This window comes from Cuculus canorus, chromosome 3 (assembly GCF_017976375.1).
Source record: "Cuculus canorus isolate bCucCan1 chromosome 3, bCucCan1.pri, whole genome shotgun sequence".
NCBI classification, from domain to species: Eukaryota; Metazoa; Chordata; class Aves; order Cuculiformes; family Cuculidae; genus Cuculus; species Cuculus canorus.
The window spans coordinates 118,769,401-118,787,460 of NC_071403.1; the positions used below are offsets into that span (position 1 = coordinate 118,769,401).

At 43.3% G+C, this 18,060-nt stretch overlaps 2 protein-coding genes across 8 annotated transcripts in view; one reads left to right on the top strand and one right to left on the bottom strand.

The window, feature by feature from the left end:
* Positions 1-11,252, top strand: part of MFSD2B (MFSD2 lysolipid transporter B, sphingolipid) — a 46,543-nt gene extending 35,291 nt beyond the window's left edge. For 2 of the 6 annotated variants that reach the window (XM_009560450.2, XM_054062158.1), the window contains exon 14: positions 738-5,989. In XM_009560450.2, coding sequence (XP_009558745.2) covers positions 738-795 — 58 coding nt within the window. In that variant the 3' untranslated portion in view covers positions 796-5,989. Of the gene's footprint in view, positions 1-737; positions 5,990-6,323; positions 7,006-11,114 lie in introns of those variants that run through there. The other 4 variants (XR_008449080.1, XR_008449078.1, XR_008449081.1 and 1 more) reach the window with 4 other exon arrangements.
* Positions 7,414-16,841, bottom strand: LOC104058868 (WD repeat and coiled-coil-containing protein). 2 transcript variants are annotated; one of them, XM_009560451.2, is made up of 3 exons: positions 14,717-16,817; positions 11,198-11,315; positions 7,414-8,516 (listed from the first exon to the last, which is right to left on the bottom strand). In XM_009560451.2, exons 1-3 carry the CDS (start codon positions 16,577-16,579, stop codon positions 8,245-8,247), a joined length of 2,253 nt encoding a protein of 750 aa, XP_009558746.2. In that variant the 5' UTR covers positions 16,580-16,817; the 3' UTR covers positions 7,414-8,244. The 2 variants fall into 2 exon arrangements, with proteins under 2 accessions (XP_009558746.2, XP_053918132.1); XM_054062157.1 differs by lacking the exon at positions 11,198-11,315 and having other exon boundaries at positions 8,333-8,516; positions 14,717-16,841.
* Positions 16,842-18,060: the final 1,219 nt, after the last annotated feature.

Consider the following 18,060-nt stretch of genomic DNA (forward strand, 5'->3'; position numbering starts at 1 on the left):
GATCAATCCCAGGGCAGAAGTATGGATATCTAGGACCAATATTCACTGCCCTAAGGTGTTCAAAATACCTGTATGGGATTGGCAGACATGCCAGAGGCCTCTTGGGCACCAGCTGCTTTCTCAAGTGGCAGCTGGAAACGAGGGTACAGGCAAACAGTCTGGAACACCTCTCCTACGAGGACAGGCTGAGAGTTGGGGTTCTTCAGCTTCAGAGAAGAGAAGGCTGCAGGGAGACCTTATAGCAGCCTTCCAGGACTTAAAAGGGGATACAGGAAAGATGGGGATAGGCTTTTTAGCAAGATCTTTTGTGACAGGACAAGGAAAAACAGTTTTAAACTAAGGAAGGGTAGGTTTAGACTGGATATAAGGAAGATATTTTTTACAATAAGGGTGGTGAAACAGTGGCACGGTTGCCCAGGGAGGCAGGGGAAGCCCCATCCCTGGGAACATTCAAGGACGGGTTAGATGGGGCTCTGAGCAACCTGATCTGGTTGGGGATGTCCCTGCTCCTGCAGGGGGGTTGGACTGGATGATATGTAAGTGTCCTTTCCAACCCAAAGTGTTCTATGATTCCGTAACATGGGACTGGTCCCCCTGTTTAGGTACTTTGGTCACTGTCCAGAACACCTGCACCTTCTGGTGGTTCTCAGCTGTTTGAGATTGCCAAGCTGTAGCTTGGTTAGTTAGCAATAAAAGCCAGTAGTCTGTTCACGGATCATTTGTTCTGCTTTTAACAGAAGGAGCCATCAAAGCACTGAGAATCTGGATGACCACAAAAAGGACACTTCAGTCTGAAAGCACTGAATACAATGACTTTCTGAAAACAATCTCACATCCCCCACACAAACTCTGAGAGAGTCTTCTGGGCCATTTCTCTGCTCATATTGCCTCAGAACGGATAAAGGACGACTCTGACATAGTCATGGGTGAAATGAAGAGAGGACATCACTGTGAAAAAACAGATATAAAATGCCATGCACTGTGTTAAACTGGACATTACAAACATCAGGAACATAAGCTGTTGAAGGCCTGGGTTTTTTTCATTTGTTTTTCAGTGATTAATGGAAAGCTCTGATCTCATTGCAGAAGGAGATATGGAGAGAACGGGAGATTCCTTTGATTTGTAGGTCAAGGGAAAAAATGTGATGCACCACCCAAGTTTTAATTCATGTGATGTATTTCACCTTTAGAGGCTGGGCTGAACATAATCTCTGCCTATAAACTGCACTGTAGTATGTTTGGAAAGCACTTGGGAATCCTAAACTATGTAAAGTTAGGATTTACTTTGTTTTGAAATGAAGCAAATCAACGATGCAGACGCCTTGAGGATTTTCTCATGAAGAGTTAGTTTCTGAGATTTTGATGTAATTTAACTTCATAGATTTTTATATGAAATAGAACCTTAAGTTTCCCATTGCTGGAGTTTGTTACTTCTGAAACCTGTAAGCTGATCTTTGTCAGAGAATAAGTACTTAGCACTTTCAAGATCTACCTCTCCACTCAGGATATCCAAAATCAGTGAGTCCCTTCCAAAAATTAGACTATACCTTTCAAATTTCTCTACAATTTGGCCTTTAAGTAGTCAGTACTTAGCCATTTCTCCTGTGGTGCAGGTCTCTGCCTCACACAACACTGTGGCGTGGTTGTTAATCTCAGCTTGTACCGTCTTTTATAATAATGAGGCTACACCTGGCTTTTAAATGGTGATTTTTCTTTCAGTCAAGGATGTCATCATCCTTTGGATTCATTAATTCAAACCTCATTTCTACTACAGATTCACACTGCTAAGCGTATTTTGTAGATGAAATACACACCTAACCTCAGGCACTTTCTGGAGCACTTAAGTTCAGATCTGGTCGTTTTGGGCTTCCTCTTTAGCCAGTGGCAATAGAGACCTCCGGAGGCTGGCTCCAAGTTTGAGCTGAGATGGCTGGAACGAAGACATCTAAGTCTCAAGCGGGGAGTGATGGATCCAAGAGTTGAAGTCTTGTTCACCTTGAAGAAATTAGCACAATGCAAGATAAGACATGAATTTACAGCCCAGTGGCTTCACTGTATCAATGGGTGAGAAAGTGCCTTTATTTCATACCAGCGATGCTTTTGGAGGACTGGTGTGCCGCTCTTTGCAGTAGGAGTCACTGTGACCACAAATAATTTGCTCAGGGCCTTCTGGGAAGTCACACACAGTGATGAAACTGGAAACGGGGAAAGCTTTTACTGAAAGACACTGTAGAGTAACATCAGTGCATCTACCACGTCTCTCAGTAAGTTTAATACTGAAACCTTTTCAGGCAAGTTTGAAGTCCAAGGGCTAATGAACTATCCTAATTCAAGAAAATACTTAATCATGAGTGAGCTTTTAAGGGTATATTTAGAGTGCATGTGGATAAGAGTTAACAATGTTTAAGACTTCTGTTGAATTGGCATCCAAGGCTGGGGTTTTATTTGTTTTGGTTCTTGGACAAATCAAGATTCGTATGCCTGCGGCATATGTGTTTACAACAATAAAAACCATAATCCTGTATACAATTTTCAGTCTGATGGAATTCGAAATAGCAGATTTACTGTGCTTTGAAATAGGTAAGTTATGTAATGTTGCGAATGGATTTTTACAAGGCTTTGATTTAGCAGCAGTTTAGGATTTATTAATAGCTTGAGGAAGATCACGAGATAAAAATATGTGATTTTAATAGCACTTAATCATTAGCCAATTCAACAAAGTGGTTCAACAGCGTTTGTTACACTCAAAACAGCAACTTGATTCAAGAATCAAGAATGGTAAGGTTCACGCCAGACTTACTGCAAGGTTAAATCAAATCACACAGAGGAATACACACAGAGAGAGATACAGACATGCAAACACACCGAGGTAAACCGATGCCCAGAATTTCCCTTCTCTTGAGTTCAGCGAATTACTCGCTCCTAGTTCATTGCTATTCTCAGTGGGTGATTGTTGAGTCTTAAGAAAGCTGAACTTGCCCTTATCCTCATCTGCATTAGCGGACAACCCTGCGAGGTGTCCCCAGCTCAGGAGGAGATGCTGATCACGGCCCTCTGTGATCCCTGAGAGCTCAAGGGTTCTCACTTAGCATCGCTATTTACAGGATGATGAGGCGATTGACTCTGACCAGTGTTTTTCCACTCAGGCCACAATTCAGATGTCCAGTACCTTTCACGTTGTACCAATCTGGTATCGACCCACACAGGCTACAATCCAGGCAGGCAGTGCTCCAGGTCTGTCCAGGTGACTGCTGGTCCTCGGTCACTACTTTTCAGCAGGAGTCCTGGGTGCAGTCAGGGTGTGCCTCATCCCTCTAACTCATTATACTTATTTGAAGGCAAGGACACGATGAAAATTCTCTCCCATGGTGTTTCACTTACCATGGATCACCAAGTGACGCCAGCGGGGGAACTGCACCAACATGTAATAATAACCACATAGCTCCAAACCATCATAGAAAACAGCTTTAGGGGTTAATTTATTTGGTTATATTTATGTATTTCTGAATAGTTGTCTCTAAAAACAACCAGAACTCCCAGTAGAGGCTGTTAATGTTGTTTAATGGGTTATGTTTTCACCTGCTGTAAGTCTGTAGCTGCAATGCAGTGGGTGCGTATGGGTTTACACAAGGTGAACGCTTAGCCCGGTGACAAACATTGCACAAACTGCTGGCTGTGGTTGATCGGAGTGATTTGAATGTGGCTTAAGATATTATTTCTAGACCAGTCGGGCAGTTGCCTCTAAATTGCACAACACCCAATCTGAATTCAATCTCTTGTAAAGTAATCTTAGTTGATTATAAACTGTTTCCCTCCTTTCCAGAGAGACAACGTCATATTTATCTAACAGGGATGTACTCAATCCTCACTTTGTCTAAAGGACCAATAATGGGAACTGCCAAAATGAAACAGAAAGCTTCCATGGATGAAATGTCACAGAGTATTTTTATATTTTGCAAATCCTGTTATTTTATGTGATTATCAGAACTGTACTTTTGTTGAGAAAAGTAATGTATTTTTCCAAGTTAAAAGAATGAGTGCAGGGTAAGGGATCTATTTTTTAATTTTCTTTTTTTTTAGAGCTCAGTGTAGGTGCTGTAAAACGGGTGAACTTTGCCTTTCTCCTTGTCAGTTTTAAATTACATGTATGCTTTATGTACGTTCAGAACTTGTGACTGAAAGAAGCAGATTCTTATATTGACCACCATTCAGATTAAATGCTAATCTAACGTAATCCTCCTGCCTCGCACTCATTGGCAGCAACAAGGGTCAGGCTCAGTCCCCAGGGGCTCTCGTTCAGGTAATACCCAAATGCATCGTAAGCATACGGGAGATTGGATTAAAGCAGCTGGGGGCCTAATGGACCATACTTCCCACCTGCACACAAAATGGATTTACACAAATAAAGGAGGAAAAGGGTAAGAGAGTTGCGTGTCACTGGGTAGACCCCCCAAGGCAAACCATGCCCATGCCTTGCTCTTGCTGAAGTAGAGTGATGGCAGCCAAATCTTCTCTACTGGTCTGATTGCTGGCGTAGCCAGTAGCTGAGCTACTCACTGGTCTTCTCTTTCAGTTTCATCCCCCTCGAAGTTTCAATATAACATCAAGGCCTTCCAAGGAGATCCCACATCCCATGTGCTGCTGCTGGCGGTCGGTCTCACCACAGGTCCTGACTAACCATGGAGGTGAGATGCTGTTCCCCATCAGGCACCGGAGGAGGGGGCTGCCATTAGCCACTGCCACTGGCCACGGTTCCTGCTAACTGTGTTCTCCTGCCTCCCCATACCCCGTCTGACCCTGAGCTTGCTGACCTGCCTTGGCTTAGGTGGATTAGCTCATTTGTGCTGAGTCCCCCACTTTAGCAGGTGGATACCACCTCGGACATCTGTCCCTGGGGAGCCCCTGAAGGCTTGTGTCAGGTCACTGGGTTTTCAGGAAGGACTCTGTAGATTTGAGTACTAATTCCTTAAGTCACTCCTGCACCTTATGAGAATCTCCACTAGATTCTATTCCCTGCTGTATCCTCTCATCTCTACTCACTTCCTGCATTACATGTAAAGTAATTGAAGTGGAAAATGTTTTAAACTAAACCCTGCTTTTGGGGGTTCATTGTTTCCAACTATCACTTGTTCATCTCCTTTTCTACTCGCCTTTCTGGGCTGTAGATAGAAAACACAAAATTAACTCGCTCTCCTTGAGAGCAGGAGTTTCCTTAAGGGAAACTCAGGTTCTTTTAGACATGGTATTTGTTGTTCAGCTCTTTGAAAATGAGGAGGAGAAGGCAGGTTAGTTCAAGGTCTCATGCAGTTGTGTGCAGTCAGTGGCAGTCTAATGTACAGTGGTCCATCACGTACCTCGTATGAATTTCATATCATAGTTATGTATAAAACAGTCTCAAAACGTTACAACAGACTTTCCCTTCAGAAAACTTCCAGACTGGTTTATGGAAAGGTCACTTGGATTCATACAACCATCAGGTGAGGGAGGGAGTTTTGTTTTCCTGCAGTTTTTGAGATCGCAAGTTTGTCGTGCTATACTGAACATTTTATTTTCACCTTAACTCTCTGCCAGACCACGGTTCAGGCACCTAGCAAGAGCGCTGAGTATTATTGTTACAAAAATGCATATGTGTTATAGGCTTAAAGCATGAAATCCAATAGCTTTCACATCATTAAGCACTCAATCTGCTGCATAAAACAGATGCTAACTCACTGGGAAGCTTCGTTCAGAAGACAAAGCAGTAGTGCACATATCTGTCTCTGAGGCAGAGCAGAAGACTTTTTTGCTATGTTGCACCTGAGAATTTACAGTCTCTGAAGCTGCAGACTGACACGGCACAGAGCTGAACGGACGATGAAGGGCGAATGGTCCTAGAGCCGGGGCACTCTGCAGCCAAGGTGGGTCCTCAGTATCATTTCAGAGACGCTTACAGAGCCGCAGTCTCTAATCCTAACCAGAAAGCAGCGATGCAAATGTGAACATTTGCTGTAGAAGCAGAAATAAAACTTATTTCCAGATCTAGTTCTTGTCCTGAATGATGTCAGGCAAGACTCTAAGTTTCAGCCACGTCCTTCAGCTTTCCACCCTCATTTTTGTTGCTCTCTGTGCTGGATGGTTGAGGAAGGATTGTTCAGTTCTGTGGAACTGAAAGTCACTTGCTCAGCTTGACTGGTGGAGGCACACTTTGGAGACCCAGCATCCATCCCCTGCCAGATGGTCTTTGCTGGTGTGTGTGGAATCATCTATATTCAGCAGAGGATCAAAAGGATTTCCTTTGCACCTTAGTATTCTCCATCATGTAGTTTCATCTCTGTTTTACCTAGAGGTTGTTTTCAAGCCACCGGCTTGTCATCATGATGATGGAATCAGATTTACACTGCCAGAGAAGTTTCTATCCAAAATGACTGCAGCTTGTGAGGAAGTATTTCCATTGTGTTTCCAAAACAAACTCACCCTTTGGTCACCTTCAAAATCATCGAGAATAATCTGCACATTTGCCACATCCAGCAGCTTCAGCAATTCCGCCAGTGCCAGCCACGTCAGACTGTGAGCCTCGGTGCAGATGTCCCTGCTGACATCAGTGTGGGATGAATACAGAACTGCAGCCAATTCCAGACTCTGGGAAAAGTGCAGCTACGCTGATCCAGCCAGGCAGAGAGAATGGGCAACTCCAGAATTCCTGAATTGACTTGTGGGGGCAAAAGAATAGCCATAAGAGAAGAAAGTTCCCTAAAAACACCCTGCAATCCTCTCCTAAGGATTCTTGATTGACAACATTGACTGGGTGGAAAGATGTTGAATGTGGAGACCCAAATGCTGCATGCAGAACAGAGGAGACGCAGAGAATCTATTAACACTTTCTGGTTAACCGATATTCACACACTCAGCTTGTCCTGCCCTGATTCCCTGCCTGATCCTGTGTTTATACAGAAGTACATCAATGGGGAAAACAGCAACTTGACCCAAGAGATCATAGAATTCCACCCTCTGCCATGGGCAGGGACACCTCCCACTGGCCCAGGCTGCTCCAAGCCCCATCCAACCTGGCCTGGAACACCTCCAGGGATGGGGCAGCCACAGCTTCCCTGGGCAACCTGGGCCAGGGCCTCATCACTCTCAGCGGGAAGAAATTCTTCCTTATGTCTACTCTAAATCTGCCCCTCTCCAGTTTATTGACATTGCCCTGAGTCCTACCACTACAAGATTTTGTAGAGATAGAGACTGTAACAAACAGAGTGGAATTTCAGTGCTGAAGGATGCCCAGGACCTGGACAGCTGGAAATTCTTCCCGATGATGCTGGGGAGGCCCTGGCCCAGGTTGCCCAGGTAAGCCGTGGCTGCCCCATCCCCGGAGGGGTTCCAGGCCAGGCTGGATGGGGCTTGGAGCAGCCTGGTCTAGTGGGAGGTGTCCCTGCCCATGGCAGAGGGTTGGAACTGGATGAGTTTTAAAGTCCCTTCCAACCCAAACCATTCTATGATTCTCTGTTTCTGTGCTTTAACACTGGTACATCCCCTGGCTGTACCAGTTTTACTCACACTGTGCACTAGACAGACATCTAGCGTAGGGCAAGGCATTGTCATGGCCCTAGAATAATACTGAGTTTCTTCATGCTTTACTCAAAAAAATGGGTCACAAAGTCCTCAGACATATAGGAAGTATAAAGTACAACTCAGTTAAAATCCTTTCAGAGCTAGGACAGACAGTTGTTCTCACATACTTAATAAGTGATTTTGATATTCCACGTGATCATACTTAAACTCCATACACCTAACAGAGTGCTTACACCCTTAGTAACACTTGTGCAACACCACATGGAGTTCTGCAGGCACCATTTCTAAATAACAACAGTGCGATAGTTCAGGCTTCGACAGAAGTGAGGAAACTGGGTACAATGCAATGTACTCAAGGATTTCTTTATTATGCAACTTTACTATCATCTAAAACCACCAACATATTAAAGACCAAGACAGAAACTTCAACTCGGAAGCTTGTAAGAACGCATGTTTTCAACCACTGATACAAAGATCTGGCCTGTACTGGAAGAGGCATATTTAAAAAATGCTGCTCGGTATATAAAAAAAAAGTTTCCAAGGATCAAATAAATAATTTACTGTGATATGCAAGAAAAGAATTATGGAAATCCAAGAGAGATTCGAGACAGACTGTTGTTTAGAATTTGCAGTCCTATCCAGTAAATTAAAAAGTCTCCCAAGACAAGACAAGCAGTACATCACCGTCAAATATTACATGTTACTGCTGGGCCGCTCCGAGGGACCGCTGCTGTCTAGAGACTTGGAGGAGCAGTCTCTGAGCACTTCCAAAGAACTCGTGATATCCAGACTTTCGGAAGAAGTGGGTCTACACCCTTCTGTAGAACTGATGATGTCCAAGGTTTTGGAAGAACGGGCGCTGTAGCCCTTTGTACTGGCATCTCGGACGACTATCTCCTGCGTGGAGGTGAACGTCAGCGGCACAAAGCCCTCGCTGTCTGCAGTGAGAACAATCCAAGAGGAACCTGTGAAGATGGACAAACATTTGTTTATAAGTTTTCCAGTATTACCTATGTTTAAGGTATAAAACATATTTCTTCTAAAATAAAAGTGAAATTCTTCTCTATGATTACAGTTTTTTCTAGGAAAAACTACAGGAAGATCTATGGGAGATCTGTCTATGGGGAGATGTGGGTGGTATAATCTCAAAAATAAAGGACAGTTAGCTACTATGAAAAACAGCTTTCTGGCCAATTTTGCCACTAGGAGACAAGACTACAATAAATGCAGAAATGATAAGCATCCAGGCTTGTTTTCAATCAGGTATTCATAAGCTACTTCACATGGCTTAAGCCTTGCAGGTACCACGAAAAGCAGAAATTTATTAAATTAAATGACAAATTATTATCACAAAAACAATTTAGAAACTGTTTCTATGATGTAACTTTAATATAATTAATTTCAACGAATACAAGGAAGAAGTACTGTCCTATACAGCCTCATGCCTCTGGTCCATTTGCTATTTGATTTCACATCCTCACTAGCATTAATTTTAGAACTTGAAATTGTTTATTGAAGCTGAAACACTGACTTTTACCAATTCATATGAACCAGAAAATTCTCATACTTGCATCCGTTAAGTTGACAAAGAAATAAAATTGAGCTTGTGGGGGAGTGAGGGAATTCAGAGAAACATTTCCATCTGTTTGCAAATTTACATTACGCAACTTCTTGTCACAAGGAAGGTCATGAGAAGATTGTAGCTTGGAAGACTGCAACCCATTAGTCTTTCAGCTTAATTTCTCTGCTGGACCAAACTTTAAGATCAATACAATTCAGGAATTTGAAAAGACCATTCCCGCTTTGCCCATTTATCCAGTAATATTTGTAAAATATATAAAGAACCTACCATAACACTGCTGGCTCTTAAGTTTTATCTAATAAGGCTACTCTACATGAGTAGATTTCTTATTCCTGGGGGACCAATTTGTTAAGTTTACATATTAAAGCTAAATATGAGAAGTTGAAACCAATACAGCAAATGGGGACATTTTTCTTGCCAGAAAGAGCGGTTGTTCAAGTCTTAAAGCTCAAAATAAAATTTCAGTCTGAAAAATTAAAAGTTCATTATCTACAAAACTTCCTCCTGTTCTCACTGGCTGTATCACACCTTCCTGGGTTGTGCTACAACAGTATTTAAGCCGTCACTGTGTTTGAAGGCAGGTAACGGATCCTGCACCAGTGAAACTACTGAACTGGTGTAAAATAGAATAATAGAATGGTTTGGGTTGGAAGGGACCTCAAAGCCCATCCAGTTCCACCCTCTGCCATGGGCAGGGACACCTCCCACTGGATCAGGCTGCCCAAGGCCCATCCAGCCTGGCCTTGAACAGGGATGGGGCAGCCACAGCTTCCCTGGGCAACCTGGGCCAGGGCCTTACCAGCATCACTGGGAAGAATATCTTCCTAACACTTAATCTAAATCTCCCATCTTTCAGGTTCAAAACATTCCTACTCATGCTACCCCTGAACCCTCTGGTAAAAAGCCCCTCCCAGCTTTCCTGTAGGCCCCCTTCCAGTACTGGAAGCTGCTCTAAGGTCTACCCCAAGACTTTTCCAGGCTGAACAATGCCAACTCTCTCAGCCTGTCCTCATATGGGAGGTGCTCCAGCCCTCTGATCATCTTTGTGGCCTTCTCTGGACTCGCTCTAACTGATCCATGTCCTTCTAGTACTCAAGTTTCCAGAACTGAATGCAGTACTCCTGGTAGAGTCTCAGGAGACCAGAGTAGAGAGGCAGAATCACCTCCCTCCACCTGCTGGTCACGTTTCTTTAGACGCAACCCAGGTAAATAGTGGTAAGAACCTTGTCAAGACTCAGTCGCCAATGAGTTATCGGACTACAATTTCATCTAGGTATTGGAATACTAAACATATTCCAACAACTACTTAATGGAAAATAAACCGTGCACAATGGTGAGAACAACAGCCTTGAGGCTCTGGGACACTAGCTCAGTAATCTGTAAGCAGGCAGGCAGCAGACACAGCGGGAAAGCAGCTGGAACAGAGCACAGAGAATTTCTGTAGGAGCAAGGGATCACAGCCCAAAGGTATGTTCGCTGCCTGTGCCAAAAGTAAAGCACTCAGAACAGACAGGTAGATGGCCATACAGGATGTGGATGGAATGAATAGATAACAGCTGAAAAAAGCGCAATAAGAAAGGTAATTTTCTTCACATAAAAAACTGAAGTGAAATGCATTGATAAACTGTATAGAGCCACTTTTGTGTTTATAAAAACTACAGGATTTCTTAAGGTGCTGGAAATACAGATTAAAATATATAAAAACTGTACCTAAACCCACCAGTCAGCTTTAACCTCCTCATTACTCAGAATTCTCTATTTAGAATAGCTGAAAACATACATAAAATACTGGGTGACAGTAATTTCTCTGCATAACCGGCTACTTGAAAAGGGTATCAATATATAGAATTCTGCTCATTTTTTGAATTACATAAAGATTCTTCTCAGTAAAAGCCTGGAGAAGAGTCTTGATGTCATAAAACAAACGAGCAAACTTTTATTAATAAACTTTCATTATTTATTCCTTGGGTTTTTTTTCCAGGTGAGACTATGAACATTGCTGCTGCTCACCGAGAACATCGCCTGTGTTTTAAGTGTTTGTATTATTGGATAACTACAACATACCATGTTGCATTTCTACAAGAGAGAGATTGAATATCTGCTGGACTATATCTAGACGGAGTTTACCACCACAAAGAATAACAGCTCGTCTTTCATCTGAATCACTTCTGGAAAGCTGCTTCTGTAAGTTCAAGAAAGAATCATTAGATACTGTGATGTGTATTTAAGCAGAGACATCACAACGGCATTCATCAAAACAGGACCACAGATGTCTTCAACGATATCATTTACATAAAGTCAAATGCTGCGTTTATTCAGTCTCATTTGCAAGATTTAAAGTCTGAGCTCTCAAAGTGAGTGACAGCAGCAAGTAACTGTGCCCATTCAGCATATGTCAGAAAAATAGGAAAGGAAATCATGCACTGCTGCTGAAGAAACCATGAGCTTCATCCACAGCGCAATCCTGACTCTTACCCTGTCCCCTGTGAGGGACACTTTCCTGGGGAGTCTATAAAGCAGCTGCTTTTCTGTCCTTTCCCCTCCCTGATCTACAGCTTATGAAGAGGTGAGAACTCCTGCCCATGAACACCCGGGTCAAGGAACAGACTAATACATCAGAAGGGCTTGTCTGTCTCACCCCTGACCATCACTGCCCAAGCCTTAAAATACAAAAAGTGTCTTTGAAAAATATCCCCCGCAGGGCAGAGCAAAGCTTTCTTAAAACCTGCAAAAGGCCGGCTGCTATCGAAACTACAAACTCTGTTTTAGTGTGGATAAGATTCACAGAACCACATCACTTCCCAGGGGAGCCTCCATAACATCACCAGGTCATGACAAACCACGATGAGCTAAATTCTGCCTCCTTTTCTGTGCTGTAGACGGACCCATCCATCGGAAAGGAAAGTTTACAGTAGAGGGGAGGTTGGAAATGGACACATCCTCTTTGCCTCCTGCCCTCTCAAATATACTGCTTATTTGGGACATCTGGGGTTGCCTCAAAATTTTCTAAAATATAGCTAATAACTTGGGGAATAGAGAAACAATCAGGGCTCAGCGCACGGGGTGAGGATCCCTGCTCGCCTGTTAACGATTTCTGAACCAAATATATTCTGAGTGAAGCTAAACCACAGCATTTTCTGCCAGGCTTTCCAATGTCATTTGTAATTCAAAAGTGTCAATCGCTTTTCTTGCCACAAATCATAGAATAGTTTGGGTTAAAAAGGACCTTCAAGATCATTCAGTTCCAACCCCCTGCCATGGGCAGGGACACCTCCCACTGGCCCAGGCTGCTCCAAGCCCCATCCAACCTGGCCCTGAACACCTCCAGGGATGGGGCAGCCACAGCTTCCCTGGGCAACATGGCCAGGGCCTCCTCACCCTTCTGATCATCGATGATCAAAATACATAGGTAAAATTGTAGCCTTACTTTAATTTGCAAAGCACTCCAATGAAGCACAGTTAACCAAGCTCTTGGAGAAGCTCGCACGTATCTCAAACTATAAAGAGCTGAATATTATAACAAAAATTTGTGCTACCTCAAATCAAAGTAGGCTTTCGAACCAACACCTCAGATAACTGAGACAGCAGACTTGGTGAGGGAAATTCACCTTTCATAGTGAAGCCCCATATATAATTAAGATTTAAAAGATTTAGATTAAAAAATTAAAGTTGCTACAACTATTAAAAGTCTCCAATGGAAAACAGCGGAGAGAGTAAGGGAATATGACCTGGGACCCAAGACTTCAGTTCTACAAAGGCTGAGAATAATAACTTTATGCAATAATAAAACTGAAAAATAAAAGCTTATTGGAAGGAAAATGGCAGTTTAAATAACTCTGAATATTGTCAAAGGCTTATTAACCTAATTCTAGAAGAGCCACAGTAGATTTGTGCTGGGTTTTGATAATCAGGTAACTTATATTTTCTAGCACAAGATTTGGAAGCACCTTCTCTCAGCCAAGAAAAGGGCCTTCACACAAAATTTGATTTTAAATCCATTTTAAGCTACGTTAGTGGAATTATCTGTTGTGTCCCTAAGGCTGTCTTTTCTTCTCAGATGGTGCTCTCAAAACTAATTAGCAACATTTCAGTTTCAGAGCCAAAGCATTTTTCTTTTTTTCATTTCAGTCTACATTATTTTAATTGTCCTCACAGGAGGATGTGAGACCGATACCAATTCCCATACATGGGAATCTTCACTTGTCTAAATTTCTAAACAGAAAGCTTCAAAAGGTGCCTCACTAAAACACTGCCTTCATACAACTTCCATAGACTAATAGAAAGGTTTGAATTGGAAGGCACTTCAAAGCCCATCCAGTTCCAACCCCCTGTCATGGGCAGGGACACCTCCCCCTGGCCCAGGCTGCTCCAAGCCCCATCCAACCTGGCCTGGAACCCCTCCAAGGATGGGGCAGCCACAGCTTCCCTGGGCAACCTGGGCCAGGGCCTCCCAGCCCTCAGTGTAAAAGGTTTCTTCCTAATGTCTGACCTAAATCTCCTCCCTTCCAATTCAAAGCCATTCCCTCTCATCCTATCACTCCATGCCCCTGAAAGAAGTCCTTCCCCAGCTTTCCTGTAGCCCCTTCAGGTACTGGAAATTTGCTCTAAGGTCTCCCAAGAGCCTTCTCTTCTCCAGGCTGAAGAACCCCAATTCTCTCAGCCTGTCCTCACAGCAGAGGTGCTCCAGCCCTCGGATCACCTTCATGTCCTCCACCGGACTCACTCCAACAGTTCCACATCCTTATGTTTGGGATTCCAGAACTGGACAGAGGAGACCAGGTGGGGTCTCAGGAGAGCAGAGGGGCAGAATCCCCTCCCTCGTCCTACTGGCCACACTTCTATTGATGCAGCCAGGATACAGTTGGCCTTCTGGGCTTCGGACAATTCTTTAATTTTACAACTGAACGGTCAGACATGGTTTCTCTGGAGCTCCACCAGTAGCAAAAGAAGGTCCACCTGCCTGGGTCAGAGCCACTGCGCTCAGCCCTGTGCGAGACAGGGCCTGGGAGCTGCACATTCCCAAATATTACATTGCTTTAAAAACACTGAAAGCAGAGTAATGCAACTCATAACATTATTTCCACCTCCAGGAACAGGATGGGATGCTAATCCTATTGACCATTACATTATAATGGTCTTTTTTTTCCCATGAATGCTCTGTTTTTACAGAGCAAGAATGAAAGCACTACTCCAGCACCCATCTGAAATGGCCATAATTGTAGTTTAAAGATACATTAATTTAAGTTTAGTTTAAAAAATTACCTGAAATATTTCCCTTATTCTATCTCCCATCAGCAAAAAACACAAGTATGTAGTTTTAAAAGAACTGTAAGTAGGAACTGAGATGCAATTACAGGAAGAGTAAGGAAGGACAACAAAGCCAAGTCAGGCTTAAAGAGTCCTAAACAACATTCCTATCAGATCCACCTGCACGCAGCAAGATCATTCCTATGTGCTGAATCTGCACATTCTAAACATTAAAAGATGCACATAATCCAACAAAAGATTGTGATTTAATTCCATATGAAGAACATACATCCATAAACAGTTTTTTATCATTAAGGTTTCTGACACTAAAATTACCTGGCAGGTGATGTTGATAAAAGAGGGTTCCTCAGAAGATGGGTACATTGAAAGATTTCTCTTCCCAGACTTTAGCAGCTCCGTTAATTCACAGAGATGATGCTGTAATTCTGTGAAGTTTCCAGATAGTCTTTCTACATTTTTCGAGAAGTAACTCGCCTCCTTTTCACTCAATAGATTATTCTTGTAAGAATTTGGTATTTTGAAAGCTGCGTCTGCCTGCCTTTTTGGAGATGTTGGCTTGTTAGAAGACGCTAGTGATGTGTCAGACAGCGCCATAGTCCGATTAACTGGTTCGGTATCGAGAGACTTAATGGCTGGAGGAAAATTCATGGAAATCTTTTTATCTTTGAGGTCACCCACATTCAACAAGCAGCTTTGTTCATAAACAGGACTCTTAATTTCTTCAATGAGTTTCCTTCTGCTGGTAGGGGACTGAATGGCAGCATGATCTGGTATCAGGAGTCCACGGCTGAGAGGGTGAACGTCTGTAGAGAGATCATGAGATACATTTGAGAGGTTCAAATTGGAGCTCCCATTAAATAATGGAGGTGTGGAAGGACCTACTTCAAATATCAGCTCCTTAATCATCAACCGGATTATATATTTGTCTGATCTTGAAGAGGGAAGAAATGCAGGGTCAGTGAATTTTTGTCTTCCAACCAGTATCAGTAACAATTTATTGGTCAAGAAGCACAGCCCCTTCGGTTTCTCATTTTTCTCTAGCTGAATTTGTTGAATATTCGGTAAATTGGATGCAGTCAGCGAATAGACCAAAATAACATTACAAGTATTGGAGGCAACCGATACAGTTTGCGTTCTGGGATCAAAAGCCATTATATCAGGAACCAGAATGCCTGGGATGCTAACTTTTTTGGTAGAGGTAACCTTTCTTTCAAAAGTCACCAAGATGAGATGCGAAGAATCCTGGCCACTTCCCGTTAGGTAGTCCTTGGGCCTCAGATGAAGGAGAGGACTGGAATCGGCACCCTGCTTGCTAGAAAGTATGTGAGTTAGATCCACAGGAGACGTAACAACAGACAATGGCTTCTCAGAGTCCAGTGACTTCTTCCCCCCATCCATGGAATACTCTTCCTCAACACATAAACTGGACTGTGAGGGGAAGGACTCTGTTTCCACGCTTGCTGGAACTTCAAATGCAACACCAGCATTTAAACCACAGATCTTGTCTAGAGGAAGCTCAGTGGCAACAGCAACTTGGAAATTCAGAGTAGCTTCCACAGCACAGATGTAGCCTCCCACATCAAAGATCGGGCAAAAAGAACAAGGATTCAGAATTTTCTGAGCATCATCCCAAAGGTAAGAATGAAGGGCACTGCCTACTCCCACTACGAGGCGATTGCCTTCCTTCGTCCAACAAGCGCAGTGGATAAGACCACTGCCTTTAATATCTGCTTTAATTCTGGAGTTGTTGAGATGAACCGAGTGTAAGACAGAGGCATCCCGTGTAGTCAGCACAGCCAAGATCTCCTTCTTCGGATGCCACACGCAGCCCTGGGGGAGCACTGGAAATGTCTCGCTGATGTCACATATCTGAGAAACTAAGAGCTTATTTCTTTCTGTAACATTAAAACAGAGCTGCCAAATGGTGATATGCTTTTTATGTTGAACGGCGAGCAGAGCTGGGGCATCAGGGGGACTCGGGCCCCAGTACAGTCCGTGGACATGTTCAAACTGACCCACAACACTCGAGTCACCAAATTTGGGTTCTCCGTTATGAAAGTGTAGAGAAGTCAGTATCACCTGTTTCCCATCTGTCCAGGCAATACCATGCACAGGGTGAATTGCTTGGTGTAAGGCGTTAAGGCCAGTTCTCAGCAGCTTTGCCTTTCCCAGCTCCATGACTTTTAATGCGAGACATCTAAACAAAACAGAATGAAAAGAAAAAAAAATATTGCAGAGGACAATACCTTATGATTATTTAGCTTATGACTCTGCCAACTTCCTTTCAGTGAATCATACAATTGTAAAATGCTTTGGGTTGGAAAGGACCTTCAAGATCATCAAGTTCCAACTCTCCTGCCATGGGCAGGGACACCTCCCACTGGACCAGGCTGCTCAAAGCCCCATCTAACCTGGCCTTGAACACCTCCAGGAATGGGGCAGCCACGATTTCTCTTGGCAACCTGTGCCCATGCCTCACCACCCTCACAGGAAAATATTTCTTCCTAATATCTAACCTAAATCCCCCCTCTTTCAGCTTAAAATCATTACCCTTTGTCCTATCCGTGCACTCCCTAATAAAGAGCCCCTCCCCAGCTTCCCTGTAGGCTCCCTTCCAGCTATAAGGTCTCCCTGGAGCCTTCTCTTCTCTACTCTAAACAAGCCCAACTGTCTCAGCCTGTCCTTCTATGGCAGGTGCCCCAGCCATTGGATCATCTTCCTGATCCTCCTCTGGACTTGCTCCAACAGATGCATGTCCTTCTCATGCTGAAGACTCCAGAGCTGAACACAAGACTCCAGGTGGGATCTCACAAGAGTGGAGTAGAGAGGGAGAATCGCCTCCCTCAACCTGCCAGTCACACTTCCTTTGATGCAGCCCAGGATACAGTTAGCTTTCTGGGCTGCAGTATGTTCACCTATGCTCAATCCCCAAGCCCAGCATTTTTGTTTATGATGTTTCCACACTGAAATTTTAAGAGAAAGAAATTTTGCTGTTTACATGGGCTTCATCTGCTGCATTTTCATCACAAGACCAATACTTCCATTCTAATCGATAGGTTGCTGCTTCTCAGAATGCTTATAATGACTTCACTATTAAAAATTTTCCAAATACTGGCTCTCGCTCTCAGCTTCCTTGACCATTAGTGACTAGATGAAGTAATCCCTCGCAAGTATAACCAGGCATTAATGTATTATCTGTAAATCTCATCCTGTATTAAGTTGCTGAGAACAAGGCATTTGTCTCGTTATTCCAGAAAGCTCTCCAAAAAAAAGCAAATGCAATTTGGAAGAAAGTTAGGATCAAAGCAGATTTTTCTGAGGAAACGAATGAGAAAAGAATTTAAAAGAACTCAGAACACAGGAAGGAGACAGACACCTCTACCTCTGGCACGACACACACGATGATTACATATAAACAACTCAATCTTCAGCATCCTCTAATACAGCGATTATTTTTTCCTTCTCTCCCTAACTGATTCATCAGCTTTTTGTCAAAGTTCACAAACCCCTGTAGCTCACTACTGTTCGCTCGGTAGGATGAAAACAGTAGGCAGCTGACCGTGCCCGCAGACTAGTATTTCACATACCAGAATAGACCTACAAAAATCTACATTTTAAACTGTTTTGGGGTTTTTTGTTTGTTTTAAATATCTGCAGTA